The sequence below is a fragment of the Neopsephotus bourkii genome, unplaced genomic scaffold (genome assembly GCF_033783945.1).
Source record: "Neopsephotus bourkii isolate Nb327-2 ecotype Australia unplaced genomic scaffold, CSIRO-AGI_Nbou_v1 NB_1630, whole genome shotgun sequence".
Taxonomy (NCBI): Eukaryota; Metazoa; Chordata; class Aves; order Psittaciformes; family Psittacidae; genus Neopsephotus; species Neopsephotus bourkii.
The window spans coordinates 7,105,258-7,132,521 of NW_026902105.1; the positions used below are offsets into that span (position 1 = coordinate 7,105,258).

General features: G+C 35.5%; 1 protein-coding gene across 4 annotated transcripts in view; it reads right to left on the bottom strand.

Annotated features, from left to right (window-relative positions):
• CSMD3 (CUB and Sushi multiple domains 3) overlaps positions 1-27,264 on the bottom strand; it is a 600,129-nt gene that overhangs the window by 309,857 nt on the left and 263,008 nt on the right. For all 4 annotated transcript variants that reach the window (XM_061373410.1, XM_061373409.1, XM_061373412.1 and 1 more), the window contains 3 exons: positions 26,655-26,779; positions 18,977-19,098; positions 5,438-5,541 (listed from right to left, as the gene is read on the bottom strand). In XM_061373410.1, the coding sequence (XP_061229394.1) occupies positions 5,438-5,541; positions 18,977-19,098; positions 26,655-26,779 (351 nt within the window). The remainder of the gene's footprint in view (positions 1-5,437; positions 5,542-18,976; positions 19,099-26,654; positions 26,780-27,264) is intronic.

Sequence of the window (27,264 nt, forward strand, 5' to 3'; positions counted from 1 at the left end):
TTACCCTGTTGTTAAACGGATCACAAGCACAAGACTGTGCAAGAGTGAAAACTGTTAGTTTCAGTTTGAACAATTCTTTAAAGCTAGCTGAAACTTTAAATGGACTATTTTAAATATATTTTGCAGCTAATTTTAGCTCTCCCCTCTGGTCTTTTCTAACTTGATTCTGTATGAAATACTCTGCTGTAGGAGAAATTCCTGTCTATTTCCCACATCTGCGTTCATGGATGGAGCTACTACAAAAACTCTTGCCAGGACTGAATAAGTGAATGCCTGGCCAAAGTAATGTACTAACTGCTCATTCCCGTACAAAAGGAAAGCGTCTTCAGTGAGTTCAGTCTTTGCCAAATTAACAGATTAACAGGATGTTCCTCAGAAACAACACCAATGTAATGGCTAACAGAATTTTGTAATTGCTGCTAGTGATTGACAGTACGTTTTGGGATTAGTAAAGCCATTGGGTATACTAATCTCTGTTGAATCAGAGAGAATAACTCCTTTGATAAACAGCTACCAAAATTCTTGAAGGTTCTGTTTTCTCAAGTCAATTATAAATACATTTTAAATGCATAGTTTTCAGAAATAACATTTTTCTATTACATAGGAGGTGGGAAAAATACTATTTTAAAATAAGAATCAATCAACAGAATACAGGTATCACTTACTGTTCTTTTAAGTGTTTAGGGATCACTGTACAAGAATAACTATTAAAAAAATAGAAAAGGAAGCAATTTAAGATAATGAATTTATGCAGTCATGAATTATCCTGTCTTTCCTCCTGGGGTTTATGTGACTTCCTCTAGCCTGGATTTATTACCTAGATTAGAATCATAGAACCATAGAATAGTTAGGGTTGGAAAGGACCGTAAGATCATCCAACCCCCCTGCCATGGGCAGGGACACCTTGCTCTAAACCATATTACCCAAGGCCTCATCCAATCTGGCCTTGAACACTGCCAGGGATGGAGCATTCACAACCTCCCTGGACAACCTATTCCAGTGCCTCACCACCCTAACAGAAAGAATTTCCTCCTTACATCCAATCTAAACTTCCCCTGTTTAAGTTTTAACCCATTACACCTTGTCCTACCACTACAGTCCCTAATGAAGAGTCCATCCCCAGCATCCCTATATGCCCCCTTCAGATACTGGAAGGCTGCTGTCCTGTCCTGGAAGTAGGTTCCTACACCCTCCATTTCAAATCTGAGTAGTGAACACTCAACAGTAAAGATGGAAAGATGTGATTATGATAACTCCCTTTTTATTAAACAGCTTAACAGTTATGACACAGTTATGGGTGTTTCCCATCTCCTCCTTCGGACTCAGAAACTACCCCTTCCACATACTAGCAACGTACATTCCTCTGGGAGAGCATACTGAAGACTAAGAGCATATTTAGAAGATTGCAACACTCTCCCTCTGATGAAGACAATCTGCAATATGGGACACTGTGCACCCAAACCAACAAGCATACTAAAAAACTAAGAGCAAGTTTGATGCTTTGTGCACAATATTTTCCAAATGCACGTTACAGGAATGAGCCCCCAGATGCCCACAGCAACTGTCAAGCCAAGCTGATGAAAGCAGACTTTCAAACATCTTGAAAGAGTGCTGTGACTGATTTCTGAAGCACCATTTCTTTTTCTTCTTCTCTTCTATCCTTGGTAGTAAAACTTAACAATGCTCCACCATGCAAAGATCTTAGTTCTATAAGAAAGCACTAAGAAAGTCCGTATTAGTCATCTTGTCAAACACACAAAAGAAGTGTTTCTTTCAGATTTGAGTTCGCTTAGGTGCTAGGCTCCCTAGGTTGAAGCAGTTTGCCATGTTGCTGGGTGTATGTATATGAGCACAGAATTAGAGGCACCTGGGGAAGCTTAATGGCAAGTACTGAAATGGCTTTGGAATTTTAGCCATTTCTGTGATTAGCATCAGCAGAGTAGGAATTATCAGGATTTAGGAAGCATAATTCTATCTAAATGCCACTTAAATTCAATTTTTTATTCTGAACCTTCTTTTTTAGCAGTGCTCAGTAACACTACTAGATTAAACACTTGGAGAGTTTTCCTGATTAACTTTGATAAATTGGAAGATAAATTTTTCAACATCATTTACACATAAGCCATATATATTCAACCAATGTTGTACAGCAATTTGCTGGAAGAAAGATAATTATATTAAAATTTAAAATCCAAAATTAAATAATAAAATAGCTGATTTATTTGCTGTGCATCATATCTCAGACAAAGTCTGCAGGGCTCTCAGGAGAAAACATTTACAAGTTTTTTACAGTACTCAATTATGTTCCATCTTCCATGCAATTCTTTTAATACATTTTAATCCTAATAGCTTCAACATTGATACTTCTGATTACAGAATAACCAAATTATTCCACAGGTAAATAAAAATATGTGTGGCTGATTTTACAATTTTTTTAATATTAAACCCCTCCAAATTAATTAGGGGTTAATTAGGGTTTTTTTTTTTTGCTTTTCCAGGATCTTCACAGCAATAATACTTAAAAAGTATTTATTTATTTAAAGAACAGGTTCTCTTATCGTATGTTAACACTTCACAACTCTAATTAACTCTTTAATTAAAGAAAATTATTCAGAATACCTTTATATTCATGACAGGTTTAATCCTCTAATTTCATAATTTCTCCTCCACACATGTCTCATAATCAGACAGGCTTTTACAGAAAACAGTACTTCAGTTAAATGTTAGGACCTGGTGTACCAGTACTTAATAAATGCTCTTTACACATGACAGGATAACTAATGTAGTTTAGGAATCTACGAATTTCTGAAACTGAATTTCAGCTTTATCAGAAATTTATTTTGATGGTGTGGTACTCTTTATAAATACAAATTACAAAGCTATTATTAGTAACAATTAGAACATCTACAATTCACTGAAGAAATTTTGAATTATGCTAAAGTAATTACACTTGAAATACCTGTAGCTGGTCTCCTCATTGATAAGAAACATAAATCATAGAATAGTTTAGGTTGGAAAAAAAATTTAAGATCATCAAGTCCAACCATAAAATTAATACCGCCAAGTCCACCATTAAGTCATGCCCCTAACAGTCACATCTATGTCTTGTAAATACCTCTAGGGATTATGACTCCACCACCTTCCTAAGCAGCCTGTTCCAATGCCTGACAAGATTTTCAGTGGAAAAATTTTTCATAATAAACCTAAACCTCCCCTGGTGCAACCTGTGGCCACTTCCTCTCGTCCTATCACTTCTTACTTGGGAGAATAGACCAACACCCACCTCGCCACACCCTCCTTTCAGGTACTTGTAGAGAGCCATAAATAAAGTCTCCCCTCAACCTCCATTTCTCCAGGCTAAGCAACTCCAGTTCTCTCAGCCACTCAGCAGGCTTGTGCTATAGACCCTTTACCAGCTTTGTTGCCCTTCTCTGAACATGGTCCAGCACCTCACTCAATGTCTTTCTTGTAGTGAGAGGCCCAGAACTGAACACCATATTCAAGATGTAGCTTCATCAGTGCCTGGTATAGGGGTACAATCACTTCCCCAGGCCTGCTGGCCACACTATTTCTGATACAAGCCAGGATCCTGTTGGCTTTCACGGCTACCTGGGCACACTGCTGGCCCATATTCAGCTGGCTGTATTTAGTTGACAAAAACCCCAGTTCCTTTTCAATGACAGCTTTCCAGCCACTCTTTCCAAAGCCTGTAGCATTGCATACAGCTGCTGTCATCTAGGTGCAGGTCAGCCTTCTTAAACTTCTTACAATTGGCCTTGGTCTATTGATCCAGCCTGTCCAGATCCCTCTGCAGAGGCTTCCTACCCTCTAGAAGATCAACACTCCTGACCAAGTTGGTGTCGTCTACAAACCAACGGTATACTGAGTCCGCCCATCCAGATCATTCTGTTAACAGAACTTAACAGAAGGGATAGAATGTTGCAAAACTAATTAAAAATAGGTGAGATAGATAACCTATCTTCTGAAGGATAGATATAAGGGGGAATTCACAATGAAAACTTGCAAATCCAGAAACAACTTTATTTTCTGCTCAAACTTTTGAAATGAAGAATACTGAGCTGAAATTAGGAAAGATAGAAAGGTAAAAATTGATAACAGGATACTGAAACCAGACCAATTATTTATGTTCTTATGGTGAACAATGGAAAGTTACAATAAAAATCTTGATAATACATTTCTGTTAAATATACTGTGGGAAGAATCATTCTACTGAATCCTAATTTTGCTATAGTTTTGGGATTTTCTGACTAAACACACTTTTATATTTATCACATCTGTTTCTGTTCTGGCCTGAGTTTTAAATTTGCAACTCATCTGAAGTAATGATAACATGAGACACCCTCTGAGAGGCAAGTTTATTTAAAAATAACAGCTAAATAGTATTTGGCCTTTTCCAAAAATATTTCCTAAATATTAAAAAAAAACCCCACAAAAAACAAAAAAAAAAAAACAACAACAAAAAAAAAAAAGAAAACAAACAAACAAAAAAACCTGGAAAAAAATCTTAAGGGGCATTCATTTCTCCTACAAATTACTGTATTCTTTCAGAATGGAACTGGACATACATAAAATGTCAGACTACAAATCTACAAGTCAAACGACTGGGGAATAAATATAATCACTAGATTATACTTCTGTCTTCAAAATATTATAAATTAAGCAACAAGATCCTGAATTTGCCTTCTTGATAGCTATAAGACCAGTTAGCATCATAATTGTAGCTTTTGAGAAATATGGATTCTGAATTTAGTCAGTGGTTGTTAAGTCTCTACCCCCCCACCCCAAACCTTTCTCTCCCCCCATACTCATACATTCTAGAAGAATACTACTGGCTGACAAAAACCTTAATAGTCAACACAGTCTGATCTGTAGTCATATGTGGGTTTGGTAACAGCCCACTCTGATTTTCTCTATAGTAGTTTTCTTCACTATACTAACTCATGTTTCGAATTATCTACAATAATCGGGAAGCATTTAAATGTCAAGATACTCTAGTATACTATAGTACATCTTTCTACATACTAAGCTTGCTAGGAGACTGTAAAAGTTTGTAAGTTGCCCATAAATTTATTTGCAATTACGTTCTTACATATTTTCAATTTGAGAACACACTTTTAAAGGGCGCACAATAGCTCCTAAAAAATTTACATTTCTACACCTGGATGTACAGACTATGTCTTTTAAATTTCTGATTTTAATATATTTTTTTTATTTTCTTATGTCCAGCCCATCTCTTTCTGACTTCAAAACAGTAAACGTATTTAAACTGTAGTCAAACTATAGCCTTGAGTAATCTTAGAAGCTCAGTAAGATTAGGGTTTTTTTGAGATTTTCCTGATTTTAATTACTGTTTGCTCTCATCAAAACCACACTAATTATATTCTGTAATGCATAAGTGTAAATGCAAAAGACTTACACTTGAAGCACTGTTTTAGGATCACCCACTTCTCCTCCATCACCAATTGTCAGCGTGTCATATCCAATCTCCAGATCAAATTCTTCAAAATTTATCTGAATAACCTAGGGAATAAAATAAATAAATATGTTTTAGAAATAAAGGAACATACCTGAGAGTTTAGTTTGTAGATAAGATTTTCAGCAGTGCAAATAAATGAGATTTTCCAATTAACAATTATATGTAACTTCAGCATATTTTACAATACATTATCATAATTAACCCAAAAGGTTTGGTCCATGAAATATGAATTATAATAATTTTAAAGTATCATCACACTGCTGACCTCCTCAAAGCATTGTCATTTCACTTATTAATGTAGTTGTTACATGTTTAATACAGCTCTGTATAATTGCATTACATTTTGATTAAGATATACTCAAAGGGAAACATAACTAATTGCACTTCATACAATACAACTGTCTGCAAATAACAAGTGAATAATTGTACTTCACTGAGTAAATGCAGTGGAGGTAAAGAACATAATTTACTCCTGACATCTATAATCTGGCTCCGGCAGGATAAAGCTGGATCAAAGGTAAAAGTAATTTCTTATTTCATGAACCTGAGTGGAATGCAACTATTAGAAGCATAGGCATTTTTTAATATCCTGTAATTTAAACCACAGTGTAAAACTTTCACTTCCATTTTAAGAATACAATGATTTTTTCACCTAGAGCAAAATGCAACCATATTATTAGAAAAGCAAATAAAGGATATTTTCTGCACCCATTTATTAATCATGCTAACTGTGTCTTAATGAAAAGAATAGAAATTTCTCAAGTTTTTATCCAGGTCAGAATACTTATGCATATAAATTTTTATACCTATGTCTGTAATAAATGTTTTTCAATTACTGTTATAATTGAGAACTGTAAGTGTTTGTGTTCAACGTTGTGGATGCCATCCTGATGGATTAATATAATGCCCTTCAAAGCTCATATTACTTCATTACACTGGAGTTCTGCTAATTGTGTGAAGGACATGTTTCTGTGAATAAAAGCCGGTACAGGTAAGTTGGAGAAACTTTATATATTTACTGCACTTAGGCCCCTCCCCAACATCTCCTTTAAAATAAACAACAACAATAACAACAAACTGCAGATGGACCACAAAACATTTTCAAATGGTCAGGTAAAATTTCAGGGAAAAATATTATGAACGAAAAAATGATTATTTGCCTGAGCTGCAAGATTCTGGATGAGAGGATGATGCTATCAAAAGTAGCTTAGTGAAGGCAAGCATGAGGACATTTCAGACACGTAGAATTCCAGTTGAGACAATTTGCCACAATAGTCATGATCTGTCATTTCACATGTAATTCAACTATTGATATTGTATCTGCAGGGTTTCAGAACTGTGAAGAATATCTTTATTTAAAATTAAGCGATGTAATAATTATTATTCTCTTCCAGAAATAGCCATGCAGTAGCCCCTGAAACTTTGTACCTTTATAGTAGCTTTTGTGAAGTAAACAGCAGGTAGCAGACTACAGCAATTATCCTGATACAGACTAATTATATTTTGAGTTTTGTTTCAATGAACGTTATTAAACATGTCCCTAGACACTACAGTCAGGAAAAATGAATCTTTTATTTCCTCTTCCCCTATATACACACATGTACATGAACAACAAATTTTATTTAAAATAAAATATCCCAAGTTGTGCACTATTATCACGGAAGTAAATATGAAAGTAGCTGAAAGGAAAACAGTAGTCTCTCTACGTCCTGGTCTGCTTTTGTTTTTTATAAACCCAGAAGCCATAAGCAATTTATTATTGCTGAATTAAATTTATAAACCAAGAAGCACATCAAGAAGAAGAAAAAAAAAAGATGGTAATAGTAATGATTATCATCCAAGCTACCAAAAAGCAGACTTTCTGAAGAAAGTACGATAGTGTACTGTTTGGACTTTTCCGAAAGAAGAAATGGCAGCAGAGATGTAATTTCTAACAAATTTCAGTAGATGTGTCTCCTTTCTATGCCTTGGTACAGAAGTGAGTCTCTTATCCAGCTCAGAAGTAACACAGGAGAAGACTTTATTGCCCAATTAATGGCTAATTTGAGAACTTCCTACAACTCTTCAGAGAGAGAACATGCTTAGGAGAATGCGTTCCAGACAGCAATCTTTCCTGAAAATTGTTCAATATGACTGTATGTCTGGTTACTGATGGAATTAACTTGCCAAATCTTTTTCAAGGAAAGTGGTGTTCCAGGTTATGTATTCAACTTTTTAAAACTTGAAAATATACAAAGCAGAATGCTGTGTAACAGAAGAAAGCATAAGTGTTCGGAACTGCTTTTAAACAGGAAGTGTACTAAGGAAGATATTTGAATTAAAACATCCTGCCAAGTACACAACATTATTACATACTATTTTGTTGCACATTGCATTTATTGATTTATAAATCGATAATTCAAAATATCCAAGGACTGCTGTCCAGCATCAGAATAGTTTAACTGGCTTTTTGGTAGTCGCTTATTGCATAAATAAACCCCACATCTCAAAATGAAACAGCCTATATATTAAGCACTATGTCTTTTCAAATTTAATTTAATCTTTGAGTATCAGAGGGGATGAAAAAATAGGAAGAGGGGGACACAAAAAAGAAAGAAAACTTGGAGATTTTTAGAATGTTATAGAAAAAAAGCAGCTGACACAACAAAGCTGTAAGTCAATTCCAGGAAATAAATGCTCACTAGCTGAACTGGAAAGTTCCTTCTATATTGTTGAGTCCCTTTGCTGGCAATAGAATTCATCATACTTAACTGTAGACATCTACAGTGCAAACATCTATATTTGATGTAGGATTCATAACCAGCGAAAAAACATGTCTGGATTGTAATCTATTTCATTAAAAGGTAGATAATACCCACTAGATCAACCACAGCTTAGAAGTAACCATTTATCTTCCTTGACTATAAAGTGAGACAAGGCATTTATATATGGATGCCTACACTGCGAACGTCTAAAATTGAATTCACCCAAATATATTTAAGTAGTATCATCTGATGTGCTGTAAAGCAGCCAGAAGATTCACACAAACCTGGCAGATAAAGGATCTTCAGGAGAGATGTGGTCTTTTGGGAAGGCAGCTGAAGACCGTATGGTGTTATTACAGAGTATTACATGCCAGAGGTAATCTCTATCCTACAGACAGCAGATTAATTCTGCTTTACAGAGTCATTGGCAAAGACATTATGCAGCTCTTCAAAAGGCAGTTTTGTTTTGTTCTGGTTTGTTTTTTCAAACTCCAATAATAGTGTTAAGTGTCTCTTCCTTTTCCATAGAAATTAATCCTGAAGTTATTTATAAAGGTAATTTAGAATTAGATACTTTGGGGCCACAATAACAGAAAACAAATATTTAGTCCTTCCCTATCCTGAAAAAAAATATTATTGGAGTCTTAAAATGAAAGGATAGCACATTAAATAATAGCATGAAGAAATTTTATTTTTGATGTTATAGATTTGTGTTTGCATATAAGTATGACCTGTATTGTGTTGGCTTGCGTTCACAAGTTTCTGACATTGATTAAACAGGAGAATACAGTCTCAACAGCTCATCAACCTATGCAGCCCCAATAAGAAAAATAAATAAATAAAGAAGTAATCTTGTAAATAAGACCTCTAAAGGAAACAAAAATAATATAATTACACAATTTAATTGAACTATCAATACAGTATTCCTTAAGCAAACACATTGGCTCTTACTTACATTAGTGCATTCATTATGGTCCTAACAATGCAAATTATTATATAACTTTTACCTTGTGAAAGAGTATTGTGTTGTGGGTCTGGTTTTGTGTGTTTTTTGACCTCTAAGCAATTTCAGATTGTATTTTGCCGCATTTTTTGTACATCAAATATCTTAACCTTTGCAAATGTCTCATTACATCCAAACATTGCTAGTGGTTGTGCACAAAATTAAGTTTCACTCATTTTTATTAAGCTACTAGTAAAAACAAAGTTTTTTTCTTTTTTTTTCTTTTTTTTTCTTTTTTTTTTTCCTTTTTTTTTTTTTCAGCTAGACACTGAAGGAAATGCCTGGTGTTTTGTAGCTTTAATATCGTGGGTGTGGGAAGAGCATTTGCTGAAGATAGCAAGAGATAGAAGACAGAAAGAGATAGAAAGTTTGGTCTTCAAAATTCTGGCCACCTCTTTAGTGCCAGAACATCTATTATTGATCTACAAAGAAATCTATTTCTTCAAACATTATCTTGTGAAAAGACACAGTATGAATGATCCAAACATACCAGCAAAAGCAAGAAATCCACTTCCCTGATACCTACTGATATCACAAGACATCCAATTTAATCAGTTTTCATTGTTAACTCTAGAAAAAAACACCTGTAGACTTCTTATAATGCCATGTCCACCCTTTGCTTATCAATCAAAAGAAATTCTCTGGTTGCCTTCTTCACTAGTAGAAGTGAAACTAGGAAAGGAAAAGAAAAAACATCCTGTTCATACACCCTGAGGATGGCTAATTGCTTTTTTTTTTTTTTTGCTGAGGATGCCTGACTGCTTCCCAGTAAGTAAATGATGTGCATTTGTATCTGATGGTATAAGCTAATGAAATGTTGCTGTCTGATTGATAGGCTTTAAGTCCATAATTTTCTGTAGGATTACAGATTCCTCCATCAAAATAACTGTGTTATTATGTATTAGATTATAGATGAGTAGTTTCAGTAGGAAAACCTATTGAATCCATCATTTATTGTGAGATCTGAAGTATAATTTTATTTAAATTATTAATACCGGGGTATAATTTTACTTAACATTAATACGACCATGGAGCAGTTAATCCTGGAAATCACTTCCAGGAACACTAAGGACAAAAAAAAAAATCAGCAGTAGTCATCATGGCTTTACCAAGGTGAAGTTATGCTTGACCAGCTTTGAAAATTTTCTGCGATGAAATGACTAGGATGGTAGGTGACAGTGGTAGATACTGTCTACCTGGGTTTCATGCAGGTCTTTGAGATTGTCTCCTGTAAATTATTCATAGACTGTTGATATATCGGCTGGGTGAACAGGCATTGAGGTGTAATGAAAACTGCATGAAAATCTGGGTCCAGAGAGTATTGATCAGCAGCACAAAGTCTAGTTGGAGGCCAGTAACTGGTGGTATTTCCCAGACGTCAACACTGGCATTAATATCTTCATTGGTCATCTGGATGATGAGGCAGAATGTATCCTCAGCAAGTCTGCCATAACACCAAACCAGGAGGAGCGGCTAATATGCCAGAGGGCCATGGTGCCATCCAGAGGGACAGGCTGAAGAAACAGATCGACAGGGAGCCCCATCAAGCTCAGCAAGGGGAAGTGTAAAGTACAGCCTCCAGGAAGGAAATACCATACACCAGTGTATGTTGCTGGAAAGCAGCTTTCAGATGTGTACCTGGTGGATACCAGGTTGAACAAGAGCCAGCAATGGGCCCTTGCTGCAAAGAAGACAAATAGTATCCTTAGCTGACTTAAACTAACTTACCCTCTGCTCATCCATGAAACACATCTGGATGTGGTATCCAGCACTCCCCAGTACTAAAGAGATTGTCACACAATGATGGAAGTCAAATGAAGGGCCTCAAATATTAATAAGGGATTCAAACATCTATCTTATGAGGAAAGACTCAAAGAGCTGGGGCTATTCAGCCTAGAGAAGACTCAAGGGGATCTTATTAAAGTATATAAATACCTGAATGAAAGGTGCAAAGAGGAAGGAGGCAGCCTCTTTTCATTTAAGGGACAGGACCTGAGGCAATGGGCACAAACGGAAATACAGTAAGTTTCCTCTGAACATCAGGAAAAATATTTGTACTGCAAGGGTAACTAGGTACTGGCACAGATTGCACAGATTGTAGAGTCTCCCTCCTTGAAGATGTTAAAAAGCCATCTGGACATGGTCGCATGGGCTATCACTTGTAGGTGGACTTCGTGAGCAGGGTGGCTGGACAACAGGTCACTTCCAACCTCAACCATTCTCTGAGAACTGAACCAACTAAAAAGTACACATCTGTTCAAAAATGATCACTTACTACCTCCACAGCTAGTGCTTTTCTACAGAGAAAGGTATTTGGAGAGAAATTAATCTTGTGTATTTTGGATATGCCTCTGTCCTGGGTTCAGCAGTAGCAGACATTTTTTCTCCTTAGTAGCTGGTGTAGCACTGTGGTTTTGACTTTTGGGCTGGGAACAGTGCTGATAACACCAATGTTTTTATTTACTGCTGAAATCCTTAGTCTGGGCAAGGACTTTGTGAGTCTCATGCTCTGCCAGGGAGGAGGGGAAGTCGGGAGGAAGCAGAGACAGGACACCTGACCCAAACTGACCAAAGAGGTATTCCATACCACAGCACGTCATGCCCAGGATGTAACTGGGAGTTACCCAGAAGGGCTGGCTCGCTGCTCAGTCAGGCTGGTTTTCGGTGGGTGGCATTGTATTCTCTTCTCTTGTTATTTCTCTTATCATTATTATTATTGGTGGTACCAGCAGTGATTTGTGTTATACCTTAGTTACTAGGCTGCTCTTATTTCAACTCGTGGGAGTTACATTCTTTCCATTCTCCTCCGGGTCCCTCTGAGAGCAGGGGAAGGGGGGGAAAACTGGGGGGAGGGGGGGGGGAGTAGGCTGCATGGCTAACTTGATGACAGGGTTTAAACCACGACATCCTCTTAAGATAAATAATTAATCAGTACATTGGGATTTGTACCCCTACTAAAACAGTATCTCTTCATTAACTGGAGAGTTTAAAATAAAAAGTCTAAAAACTACAGCAATTAGCCTTCTGGTGACCAAAGTCAGATGACACTAAATTAGATGATAAAGTTTCTCTCTTCCATAAAATTGCCCCTCGTGTTTCTTCTTTACTGCAGTTGTGAGAAAGATGGGTATGACTGTATTGAGAATAACGTGCTAATTATTTCCTATTGCACCTAGCTGAACACAGCTCCCTGCTTGAAAAGCACTTGATATAGTAGCATGAGGATTGAATAAAAGGAACAGCAGATTTTAGAGAAAGGTGAGAGAAGATTCAATTGATTACAATTTATGGGCTATAGAAACAGAAGGCTATGTGATTAAAAATACATGTATATCCATATTAGGAAGTTGGACATCTAATCTAAGATCACATTTGTTTTCTTAGGCTGCCAAAAGTCCTCCTGTTTAACCTGGTCTTTTAAATATGTTTCATATATCTTAGCAAAACATTCTCCAATGTTACTTTGAGAAAAATGATGGATGAATGTCACACCCATGTAAGTTTTACCCGTAATAAACTAAAAATATTTTAGTCTCTTTCTTTCTCCTAATAGAGGGATTTGTACTTTCTATTAATAGGAAGGCTTTTCAAGAAGTGTTGTTATACTTGGAATTCATTTCCTCACTGATTTTTACTGGTGTATAAGCACTTAATGCTGCATCTCTTTGATACCACAGATCTTAAGGCTGAAAGGTTTTAAAGCAATTTAGTTAAGCTTCTGATGTTATTAGGGAGGTGAAATGCATTTCACTGATAACTTCATCCCAGTTGACAATAAATAAAAAGAGTTGAGACTAAAAGACCATACAGCAGAATTAGTAGCAAAAGTATATTAGACTGAGATTCAGATCTATTTCTAAAGGAAACAAAAGTAATTTTAAACCACTGCATTGTTCTTAACTAGAAAGATGATTGCAATCATAGGAAGGGCCTGAGGACTTCTAATTAACTTGCTCCTGCTTCTGTTCTTCCATTCATGAGTTAGCCAAAAAGGATACCCTTACGCAGTGTAGATGTCTGCACTTTTTCACTCACTGAGGGCAAGCAGTCTTCTCCAAAAAATAAAAGAGATGTCATGAAGTGAAGTCAGCCTAACTTGGTGAGCAGCTATGTATGCTAAAGGGAACAGAAACACAGGAGTAATGCTTGTGACTTAAGTCTCAATAAATGTTCCTGCGCCATCAATTTGCATTGTGAATGTGCATTGGGTTTATGTGGCACAGTTTTATTAGCAGGGAGACTGCACGATTAGCTTCTATGAGAAGAGATCAGGAGCTGCTCCCATCTCAGACAGAATCAGTTCCAGCTGGTTCCAGCTGATCCACCTCAGGTCAAAGCTGAGCAAATCAGTGACCCATGTTGGAAAAGGCCTTGAAGGACTGCTGTGGAAGAGACCCAATGCTGGAGCAGGGGAAGAGCCTGAGGAGAAAGAAGCAGCAGGTACACGTCATAAACTAATCACGATCCCCATTCCCTCTCCCCCTGTGCCACTTGGGGAAGAGGAGGAGGCAGAAGAGCCAGGAACAAAGAAGCTGAGCCTGGGAAGAAGGGGGATGGGAAGAAGTGGAATGGGAAGAAGTGGGATAGGAAGAAGGTGGTTTTAATTTCGTTCTCCATGCTACAGCACGTGCGTGTACCCTGTCAAGAGCCCACACTGGAGCAGGCTTCTGGCAGGACCTGTGACACTGTGGTGATCCCATGCTGGAGCAGTCCACTCCTGAAGGACTGCACTCTGTGGGAGGGACCTGACACTGGAGCAGGGGAAGAGTGTGAGAAAGGAAGGAACAGCAGAGACAAAATGTTATGGACTAACCTCAACCCCCATTCCCCATTCTCCCTGTGCTGCCTGAGGGGAGGAGGTAGGGAAGTTGGAAAGCCCCTCTGATAAGAAGACAACAGCTAGGGGAAAGTGATGGCTTAGCTTTGTTCTTACATCTCATTATTGTACTATTTATCCTGCAAATTATCCTAATTTAATTGGCAATAAATTAATTTCCCCAAGTCTGTTTTGCAAATGATGGTAGTTAATGAGTGATCTCCCTGTCTTTATCTTGATCCATGAAATTTTTCATCATATTTTCTACCTATGTCCTACTGCAGAGGGTGAGTAAGAGAGCAGCCTGGTGGGCATATGGCAGCCAACCAAGGCTAACCCACCACAGAACACTACCATCAGCCTTTAAATCAGTCACTTCTTAGAAAACAAACAGCACCTCTATTACCAGAAAAAAATACATGTTGAGCAGAACAATTTGTTATAAAGATCACTCACAAGATCAACCAAGTGAACTCAACTGTGGAGGAAAATAACAGGTCTCTGTGCCAAAAATTCACCAAAACAAAGACTGAAACGTGTCAATTGCTCACAGCGAAAGCACTGAAAATTTCCTGTCAAAGTATCTGGGTCATATGCATGTCTTTTAAAAAGTTCTAGCTTGGGTGTGCATATACATCGTAAATACAAATAAGAAAATATCTTTGCATTCAAAGTGTATGGGCAGCATAACTTAGACCAATTTTAGGAACCTATAGAAAGTAAAACAGAACTAAAACTCTGATTCAGCCTTTAATTCAATATGAAGTTTTAATCAAAGGTGGAGTTAATATCTGAAATTCAGATATGTCTAGAATCTAAAACTGCTGATGGCTGAAAGTAATAGCTTCTGTTGCATTTATTGCAACAGGTAGAATCTCTCACCCATTTCCTATAGGTAGATCATATTTTCAGAGTGAAAAACACTCAGAAATGTCAGGAAAATATTGAGCGAGATAAAATCTACAGTAATTAAGAAAATGAACCTGCCCTCCTTTCATAATGAAAGTAGAGAAATAGTAAAATAGCACTATGGGAGGACAAATCATTTTTTCCCCTGCAATTGCCTTGCTTTATTTTTCTCCATGTCTATTATGCTATTTTTTCCAATGGTTAACCCAAAGCACATGCACATACCACCTGACTCCAAATTCTCTCATTCAGCAATGATTCTATCCCCTCACAGCCAAACCTACTAACTTCCTGCCTTAAAAATAGCTGTTCTGAGCAGAACTGAAATATTTTTACACTTTCTAGTTTCATATAGAATAAAGGTACATTATCTCCTATTGATAAACACAGTACCAGCTTTTTTAATCTGCATGGATGAAAAACAGGGTTGTGGTTAAAAATGTATAGTTAAGAATGAGCTTAAGCATGGTCATATTTTCTCATCATTTATCCGACTGTAACACCCACAGCACATCTTCATGACAGGCTTTAGAAAAGCCAAGTTTGAGACATTTGCTTGTAAAAAGAGCTGTAGTGTAGTTTGTTCCAACAGGCCTGACCAAAACAGACTTCATGAAATTAATGTTTGAGTTCATGCTAAAGCAGCCAGTCTGCTTGAGATTTATACTGTTAACAACAATAAATATGGATGGCAACTGAGTTTAGGCTAGACGGCAAGCTTAGGAAATATTCCACTGGCAGTTTTGACATGGTTACCAAAATAACACAGGTGTGGTAAATTAAGTGCAAACACTTAGCTTCTTGCTCAATTTGTTTTGCTTCTTTTTTTAGCTTGTTCTAGTATAGCACAAAAGCACAGAAATGAAAAGATTACATTTTTTTGCAGGAGGAAACCAGAAATATCATGACATAAGGAAGGAGGAAGGAAAGAGTGGAAGGTAAGTAAAAAAAAAATCAATATCTTAATACAGAGTGATTAAATGAGAACCATATTTATTATAAATTCAGCAGAAGTTGCAAGTTATTCCATTAGTAAACTTCAGACTTGCAGAAAATATGTGAGGGATTTCCAAGATATTAGGAACTGTTTCAACGGTTTATCAGAAAGTAAAGGATTACAGCAGTTGGAAACAGATGTCATGAATTTTCAATAACCTCTCCCACTACAACAGAATTCAGATTATAGCTTTCCTAACAGATACTTGACACCCACAGAAAAAAAAACTAGCAAAAATTATTAAAGACCAACCAACCAAACAAAACCTAAACCTCAAACCCCAAACCTCAAATCCAACTATCTCCCAATTCTCAGGCATACATCATTACTGATTTCCAAAGTACTTCAAAATATGATAAAAAAAGAGGAGAATGTGAAGACTGGCAAACTTTTAAAACCTGTATTCTAAAGATTATTATGCAGGTAGTAAGAATACTTTTATGCTTGATATATACTGAATGTAAGATTTAAATACTATGGTGACAAATGAAAGAAATAATATCTAATCATGTAAAATTTCCTTTTTTTTATTAAAAAAAATAATAACCTGCCATGTAAAATTAACAGAACTAGCATCTAGTTTTCTGATCAATCTATATTTAACTGTGTGTTTAGATATTTAATTCCTCTTTACAGTTTTAGAAAGAAGCTTGATTCTTTTTTTTAAAGGAGTACTTTTGCTTATTTTTCTCTTTCTTAATGAAGGGGGTGAACAATATGTAGTGTGAATATGGCTGAGATCTGTCAGAAAGGCTGTCATTCTAGCTGTGATGTTTTCCACAGTGTTTCTGTCACTCTGGATTAGAAAAAGAATCAGCAAATATAATTCATAAGACTTGAACTTTGGTTAACTTTAGCCTTAATTCAGATTTCACTGATATTTTAGCCTGTGGTTAAATTTAAACTTGTAATGTTGTAACCCGTTCTCTAAAGGGCAAAAGCAAGCCACAACTGCAGTTTTCTTATCCCACATGCTATTTAAACAAACAACATGAACTAGGCTTTAATGTAGAACAGCAAATAACATTTTTGCCATTAGTAATAAAAATCCCAGAGGATTTGTACTGACCTGACAATGTGCATCTCAGAATTATTTGGCTTTCTCTTGGCCTAAACTAGTTTTAGCATGCTTGTGTTACGATAACAATTATCTAGCAATTACTGCCTAAGAAATCTGATTCAGCTCTGTGAATATCATACATGGCAAAAAGCACCCTAACAAACAAGGGCACTAGATATCTAACAAACAGCATCCTTTTATGTTAAGTGAAGCTGAAGATATTGTGCAATTTTCAAACTTCACCTAATAACCAATGAAAAGGAAGCAAGGTACTGCCTTGATGCAGTGCTGGAAACAGTCATCTTACTTCATTAGCAATGAGGCCAATTTGGTCAAGCTGGGGTTTTAGGTAGCTAATAATGAAAGAATTACATTGACCATTGGCAAAATATCTACAGCATTTCAAGCAACATAAAGTAAGAGCACCTGTAATGGAGAACTGATACATGGTTTCACTCCACCTGTCAAACAGGTAATTTGCAGATTTATAGTCTACAAATCCGCATATGTCTTTCATTTCTTAAATATTCTTTCAGGCAGATCCCTAGAACTATAGTTTTGTTCCTTGTGATCAATAGAGCTTTGATTCTACGGTAGTCATGGGTAACATGGTGGCAAAAATCACTTACTTGACATATATAAAAAACGTGTGGAAACTACGTTAAGACAATCTAGAGGTAGGAAAACTCTTCATGAGCTTCCTCTACCATATACTGTTAAAGAAACCCACAAATGCAGGTACTAATCCTCACACGGAATTTCAACCACCCCAATATCTCCTAGGAAGGATTGTGTCATCTTTCAAGGACTCATGACACATAATCTTTAAATTTACTATCTATAAATTGTGTAAATTGGATTAGCTGTCCTCAGAACAAGGATAAACCGAACAAACAGCCCTCTCTCTGCCCCTAAACACATTACCATCTTCATTACAAACATCTTAATCATTTGATTAAATAATCTTTTTTTCTTCTTTCAAAATGGAAGATAAGGATGGCCTCCACGCAGGACTTTGTAAGATTACAGGCAAAACTGCAGCAGTGTAGCTAAATAGCTTCTGAAATGTAATCGGACTTTTACTGAGTCCTTTGATAATCTCAGGTATAAAGATGTAGGCCTTCTAGGGCCCTCTGATCAATTAATGGAAGGTGATATGTAGATAGCAATATGAGACAAAAATTAGGAGCTAGGAATATATCCCTGTACCAGCAAACACAGATGTTGATAGTTCTTTATAAAACGTTTCTGAGCTGTACAGCTAATTTTTGTTTCAATACATCTAAACAAGTCCATTACACTCCATTCAGATAAAATGATACGCCTGGAAATAGAATATAGCCATTGTAACCAGGTGCCTAGATCTTGAATTTAAAGACAAGTGGGGCTGTAACTCGGCTTTATTGCTCTACTTTGACTCATCTGGTGTTATCAGAACTCCCAGTACTTCTGGTTTATACTGTAAGCATAAAAAACATGGGAGTTTAATACAGTGGTTCAGACAATGAAATAATTACACAACTTTAGAACAGTCCTTCATGAAGTGAAAGTGAATTTATAAACTTCAGTGATTTCTCACATAGTCTAAGGCCAAACACGATATACACAGTCTTATACACAAAACAGCTCCAGTGATTACAATGGAATATTAGTGGACTCATGACATTGCTTTATAACACTGGATAGATGCTTCTGGGAATAAACTCTAAAAGTCACATAAAAATCTGACAGCATCTATTTGGCATACAAAAAGCAAAACACTCTTAGGGGAAACAATAGGTTTGAACATCTGTCTATATCCATCCAACATCAGCCATATCTTAGAAAAGTCTGAAATGCATCAAATACAGCAGCCAGACTGTAAAGATAAATGATATTAGTGAAAAATGTCATGGTCTACATATACTTTTGGTGTTTCATTTTAAAACTCAGCTAGAATTTTAAACTTACTTTATTAGTATTGATAGCTGTGATGACCCACACACACTGAGCATTGCTGTCATACTGGAATGGAAAATTGGGTGATGTGAAAGTACCACCAGGTCCCTGAAGATTGGAACCGCAAGTCTTGACTGAAAAAAAAAAGAAAGTTCACTTCTTAATTCACATACAAAATATATGCAGCAGTTTTACAAACCAGTCTCTAATTTATATTAATCAAGAGATGAAGGATTAAAATACCATTAATCAAAATAAATCATAACCACCTCATACAAGACCACTGAATATTCATGTTTTTTCTGACATAGTAAATTAGACTTTCTCATGTCTAAGTTTATAATCTTAAAAAAAAAGAAAAAAAATAATTTTTTGCACATGTGAAAATTACCGTGCAGTTGTACTGCAGTTTCACAAAGCTTGTTTATTCGATCGATACTGAACACAGGAAGATGCATCTGCTGCTAGATCAAGACTTTCTCCTTCCCTTACATTAGCATCTAGAAAGAAAGTCACAATTTCCACCCAACCTACACCACTTTTAGCCCTCAGAGAAGGACTACTCCAGCGAAGTCTGTTCAAAGCCACATCAGAACCCTGAAAACAGGAAGGGAGGAGAAATGAAAGGGTCCTCATTTATAATCAAGTGCTAATGTCACTGAAGTCATAAGTGAGACAAACCCTGAGCACAAATTTTTATCTATGCTTATAATTAAGAAACTGTATGACTCTTGTAGCCTGTACTGGTGTGTGGGAAGAAGGTCAGGAGGGAAAAAACAGTGTTCTAGACACAATTTGCTGCTCTATCTGGACATGTGAATCCATCTTTTGGGGCAGAGTTAGCATGTAAAGCACATGCCCTTTGTGTGTATGCTGTGGTAGAGTTATGAGTTGTGTTCTGCACAGTCAAAAAAATTCTTATGTGATTTCTTTACCCAGTAATTTATATTTGCCTCTGAACCTCAGTACTTCATTTTTGCCTTCAATATCCCCATTTTGCTTCCACCGTATTACCTGTGTTTCTTATCTCTATACATATCACAAGTTCCTTGTCTCTTTTATCTGTGATGTCTCTGACTGTGTGAATCACACGAAGATTTGTTCTCAATCACTGCAACCTTTAAAGTGCTTCAGGGTGCAGACATATTTTTATTTAGCTTTTACTGAGCATGGGAAAAATCTCTCAGACATATAACAAGTGATCTGCATAGACTTTTTGCTTTCTTTATTGAAAATTAGAAATAATTCCTGTATCTTTTAAGGCATTTTTTTTATAAACCTTCTGAATTCAAGTAGTTACTCACAAGACAGTTCATCTAACTGTGTGCTGCCTCTAATGGCTCTGTGTTGATTCTTACAACACTACAAAGATTAAGTAAAGTAAATGAAAAAAATTGTTTCCACTGGATTTTGCAGGCACTTCCTCAGACGATTTACACGTCTCTTCACATAAGTCTACTTAACATTAGAAGAGTTTACAGATAAGATGAAAGTTGAAGAATTGTAAAAAAAAAAAAAAAAAAGATGAATTAATATCAATAATGCCTTTTCCTGGACTTCTTGATTCTGTCCCTAATTATTTTAGGCATCTGAGAACCCTGAAATACAATCTTAGTATCAGTTAGATGCCACCTGCACGGGTGGCTAGCTACCTGTTTCCAAAATATAATGAAGGACAGAAATTCCACTGGCATTCTCACCACAGTTCTTATATGTGAAATATATTTAAAAAAACCCAACAAACCTAGTTATATGTGTGTATATGTATGCATAGATGTAGAGAATGAATTGTATAGTAATTGCAGAAAAGTGCAAATTTGACATGCAACTTTTTCCATTTTTCCTTTAGTATTCAACTAAAGAAAGTGATCTTTTAAATTACTATTACTGTTATTTTTTAATGAACCACTTTGTTTATTGCATTTTTGTGGTTACTGTCAGTTGCAAAATTTATCCTTTAAAATAATAATTGTAATTTTTTTTTTTTATAAAAGCTTCACCTTTTCTAGATTTAACTAGGTTCTGAAAAATGAAAGCTCACTATTAGCAAAACTGTGAGCATATTTTGGCTGTACTTACTTCCCAAAAGTAAAAGGAGGTATGTTAGAAATTTTGTCTCATCTCTTGAGTTGCAAAGGAAAATGAAAGTTCTTTAGAAAAAGTAATCTGTTTACATCTGACAGTTGCAGCTATTCAGAAATGATTTCTGGATACTATACAAGTTCATTCAGACTGCATGTCTCAATAGATTTTTTCATTGCTATTGCTCGCACTGTACAGCAATGACACATTTCAAAATAATAAAAAGAATACAATGTAGAATTCAAAAAATTAGAGCTCAGCAGTGTACTAAGAGCTTACAGAACAGTAAACAAATTCCAATATTGCCAAAGAAAATCTCACTGAAATTTTCCAGATTAAAAAGGTCTTTCATTTTTGCCTTTGCTTAGGTAGAGCTGGGGAGCACCAAGAAGGGTCCCCCTCAGGGGTCTTACAAGAATTTTACTCCCAAATTGTTGTTGGTTGTGCCTGATAAAAGAAAAAAAAACAAGCCAAACCAAAACACAGCAAAATATCAAGTTTGTATTAGTAAAATATAATAGAAAAAGAAGATTCTTTTGGTAGAATGATATTTTTTAGGATAGATTCTTTTAAGAACAAATTTGAATTAATTTTGTCACTAATTCCCATAGACTAAGAACTTGGAATGCATCCAGTGGAAGACCACCAAGAAGACTGAAGAATTTGGTAGGTAAAAATAAAAGACTGAAGGAACTGGGTTTCTTTGACCTAGAAACAGTACGTTCAAGAAGGGATCTAGTCACAGACCTTTGCTATCTAAAAGGCCGTCACAGAAAACATACTCTTTGTACAGGGATGCATGGAGACAGGATAATAGGCAACAGGCACAAGTTTCTTCAGGATAAGTTCCATCTGGTTATAAGAAAAAAATTCTCCCTCATATGCATTACTAAATATTGGAATAGGATGCTGAAAGATAGCTGAAAGATATAGTAGAATCTCCTCCACAGGCACTAGTGAAGACTTGGCTTGAGACAGCCATGGATTACCTAATCTAAAGCCATGCTTGAAATAGATCAGATGATTTTTTTATGTTCTTTCTAGCCTAGACTTCTCTAATTCTTGATCAGTGTCTCAGTGTCAGAAGGAAAGAATAACTGAATGAGGCTCACAGAGGTTTGTCCTGAGTCATGTTCATTAAATAGTTTCATTAACAGCTTGGACAGCAGAATGAAGTGCATACTTATTTAATCTGCATCTAACAAAGAGCTGGGAAGGGCTGTGATTATATTAGCAAACATAATTAGAATTAAAAACGAGAAATTGAAGAAATTACATTAAAATAGGATGCAGTTCAGTAGAGACAAGCATTAGACAAAGCACAAAAGCAGGAATAATGAATTCACAAATACAGTGTAAGGAGCAAGTAATTTGGCGAAAATCTTCAGGGGCTACAGTAGCTCAGAAACATAACCTGAATAAAAAATATCTTACTCTTATGAAAAGACAATCAGAGTGGAAGATATGAACATAGCTATAGGTAGAAAAACATGGATATGTGAGAAATAACTAATTTTTCTTCTCCACTTAGCACTGGGAAAGCCCCTTCCAAAATATCAAGCCCATATTTAGAAACTATAATTTAAGAAAGACATGGACCCTTTGGGAAAATTATTAAAAGTGCTGGAGGCCTATAAGTAGAACCCGTGAGAAAGGAATGACTGAACTGCTGTTGGTTAGTTTAAAGGAGAACACATATTCTTGAAGTATACAGTAAGCTGTTGAAAAGACAAATTAAATGACCAGCTCTTTATATGGAAGCACCTTTCGAAATAAGGTAGTTTACAGCAACAAGGTTTCACATCTGAATTAGAAAAATTCTTCTACTTGCAATGCTAATGAAGGACTGAAGTGCTTTAGTAGGATCTAAGAGCACTTTCCTTGGAAAAATACGTTAGACAACCATCTTCAGGGAACAAATACAGCTGGAACAAGGAATTAAGTCTGACCTGTTAAGACCACTTTAATTATCTATGATGTGTTGCCTGCATATAAGGGTGTATATATACATATATACATGCTGTTAGTCACCAACACATTTAACAGTCCCAGCTGCATGTCTGCATTTCGGAGAGAAGTGGGTTTTTTAAAAAAATATATACTATAGACAAGTAAAGTATTTATAAAGGGAAGATCTAAAATTCATAATGTACATTCTTTTTACATATCCATGTTAAACAAACTGTTGTTTACAATTTATCAAATTAAAGAGACTGAGTCCATTAATTCAATGTTGTTTTAAAACTCACCATGTCAGGAAATGAACTGGCCTAAATAGCAATACGAAGCAAAAAAGCTAGTCTAAATTTGTCAGAACCAAATTCAAATACAGACCACCGTTTCCTTTTCTACTAATAATCTAAGTTGCTTTGTATACTGCTTATCAGCTGATCATGATTTAAATCATGAATTGTGTGTCTCCTTTGGTTTTCTCAGACACAAATGATTATTTCAAAACCACATTTTCTTTTTCCAGAGTTTCCAAAATACTATACTTGTTGCAGAACTGGCTGCTGACTTGCCAGCAGACTTATAAAAGGCAGCATTCATAAACATTTCACAGGGTCTGAGAAACAAGCAAGCAGAAAACAGGAGAGGCAGGCATGAAAATAAAAAGACTAATAGACCAACTGTGAATAGATCTGTTTCATTTCCTGAAACCTAAATGAGAGGAAGAGATTTATCAACTGGCAAATAGTTTCATAAGGTAGATAATTGTCTCTGCTTAATCAGGTTGGCTTTTTAAGAATGGCATTACCCTGTAGGGGAATACTGAATCCCATAGTTGACAAATAAATAGAGTCTCAATCCTGAAGTCTTTAAATTTTCTCTCTTTAATGAAGTCACAGAGGGGCTGATGTAAGTAGCCATGTTATTACAGCCACATCTATTAATCATTTACTGGTATATGAAATAATTAACAACTACAGAAATTTTCATCTTTCAAATAGCAGCCTTCAACTGTAACTCAATGTGCAATAAATGCCAGGGCAAAAATTCTCAGGTCAAATGTTGAACATTTTTTTTTCGTTCTCAGGAAGGACGGGAAGACATTGTTTGTTCTGCTGTCTTGTAACAACTGTATGCTACAAGATTTGTATGAGGCAAATTAAATTGGAACAAATTTTACAATCTCCAGCAGAATTTTAGTTTTGCATGATGCATTGATCTTGAAAAAGTCCAGCTAAAACACCAAATGTTTTAGAGGATGAATTCACTTCAAAATTTCAATAAAATGCATGAAAGTGATCAGTTAATTTTCATCTGCTACTTTTGTTAATTTATCTGCTTGACTTTAACATAGGTCCATACTTTCCTCATAACTCCAAATTCTAACTAATTTTCAATATATATTTTCCATAAATCACAGTGGGGAAAATGCCTTGATGTTCTGCCATCTTTCTTCACCAGGTCCATATACCCAAGCAACTGCTATTTTGCTAGGGTGACAGGAGACATGAATTATATTTAAAAATTATAAAAAAATTTAAAAATGTAATTGTTGGTAAAATGTAATTGTTGGTAAACTGCAAGATATTCCAACTGCAATTAAATCTAGTCAGGATATTTGATTTAACTTTACAGTTCTCAGTATTTTCTACAAGTCAAAAGGTTTAAAAATAAGCCAAATCTCTAGAGTAGCATTTTCCTGGAAGCTACCTCTTAAGGTTGAAAAGATATTAACAATCTACAGTATTTGCTTATATTTTTGAAGTGATACATCAGTTTTCCTTTTTTAATTCCTATTATATTTCTCCTGTAGAAATGCTTCAGACTTGTTCCAGATTCACTTTCATGAATATGATCTTATGCCAATTCCAGCTAGTATTACATGATAACTCATAAAGAGAATTACATTTTTGGCAGGCAGTTATACTCGGCCACTCATATGCCATACAAGAACAAGTCCTAGGATTTCATTATGTCAGATTAAATGCATCTACCAGAATTGGGAAGTTCCTGCACAGAACTCTGCCCACTTGCAGTATATGCCCGTAACTAATTATTGATATTCACATGCCATTTTGGAAAAAAAAAAAAAATCATTACTGTAGTATTTTTAGTATGTGCTAAATACATGATTTATGAAAGTGAATGAAAACAATTTCAAGCTGTCCTGTTCAAATAGTAAATACCACATTATAAAAAACAGCACTTTAAGTCACATTTTACAGGCTAACAGGTGAAGTATCTATTATAACATCTGCGCCTTCATTACCTGCAAATCTGCATCAGGTCAGAAGAAAATACTAATTTCTCACATAAAAAAATATTTGTGCATGATTGTTTGCCCAAATGTTTTGTACATATGCATGCAAGTTCAACAAGTAAATGCACGCATATATTTGCAGCTACTTTCTTCATGATACATATTTCTTTGTAATTTTCATACCTATGCAAAATCCTTTCAGAATATTTACAGTATGTTTTATGCATGAAACTTGAAGAGAACACATAATTATTAGTCTAGAAGGATTTTTTATATTTCAGCTTTAGGATATCTAAGAGCTTAATTGAAACATCTATCAATCACCATTGTATCAATTCTTAATAACATTCTTAATATTGGTCCTCTGCTTTTTAAGGTGGAATTAGCTAGTTCTATAAAGTTAATGAGTGTAAGGAAGTGAAACACACTGCTTTTGGTTGCGAACCACATGTTCTAACTGTGAATAATGGTGGGTTTGGATATTTAATTAATACATATTTTATACATACATAATACAGTTTTACATTTAGATAGAAGTTTATCATAACAGCTAACTACCAATGGATTTACTGCTTTTTCTTTTTAGTTCAGTATTAATGCTTACTTTATCATTAGACACATTTAAAATGTGATTTGTAAGTCATCATTAAATATTAGTTCTGAACATAATTATGCTGGGGAAAAAATAAAAAAATGTACTGAAGGATGCGGTTGCCCTCCTGTATTTAAAGTACTTTGATACCTGGTGCTACTCAAAATGCAAAACTTATAAAAAAGTAAAAAGCACACTGATATTTTCATTATATATAATATACAAATTAAATACGTATACACTAATACTTTAATTCCTTGATTCAGGTATTCATCATACTACTTGCCACATATATTAAGCAGAATGACTGTGTTTTTCTTCTCTTTTTTTCTGTATTCTTCTCTTTTTTTCTGTATTTTTGCCCTTTATTCGTTTGGCTAGGGTTGAAACCAGGTATAGACTTACTTCCACAGTCCTTATCCATTCTAAATTAGTGTCTTTCTCATATGCTTAGCAAATATATAATGAAGATGCTTTATGAGCTACTGACTGTGTTTTGAATCACTGCAATTTTGAAATCCACCTTAGTGAGTCTTAATATTTAGTATGTGTTACATTTTCATCAGCTCATTAAGAAGTGAAATTCATAACATAAGTTCCCAAGTGAAAAAAGCATACTGAAATACAGATAAAGTTCATCTTAAACAAAACAGTATTGGTGATATACCTTTTTTAGCTAAGGAAGTGGGGACACTAGGATTATAACTCCACGTACTTATATAATATTAATTTAATACGATTGGCTATCAAAGAGTAACTAACTCTGAAATGAGCAAGTCACTATAAGGGTAAGAATTCCTCTTTACCTTTGCACACAGGTCTGTGATCACTCCATGCAGCAAAAACTTCAGCTATCCGCTGACAGGTGATAGTTTTTGAACCTTGTAGCACATAATCTTCATCACAGGAGAACTGTACTGTTGCTCCCAAGCTAAAATCAAACAATATAAAAAGAAGAGAGTTTTTTGGTCTTGGTGTTGGTTTTTTTTTTTTTTTTCAAATAGGTATCAATTTCTCCAGTCTTTCAGTTATGACAGTACTAACAAACAATACAAATATGTAATTGAGTAATTTTTGCTGTTAGTACTAAAAGGCTACAAACTATGTACTAGCCTGACAGTACACAGTGTTCGTCCCTCTCTGGCCTTGCTTTGGCCAGAGCTGGTTTACCTCTTCTTAGAGTCATCTGGAGATTAAATAACTGTTTTCCAGCCTAACTTCTGATGTCCATATAGTAAAGGTTTGACAAACCTGGGCACCATGTAACAAACAGTAGCTATATATGTTAATTGAAGCTAAGAAACAACTATAAAGAAATATAAGGAAATCACCTAGAAGAGCCAAAAGGTCAGCCACAAGACTGAGGAAGAAAGTCCTACAAACATTGTATTCAAACCAGTAAAGACCTTAGGATAC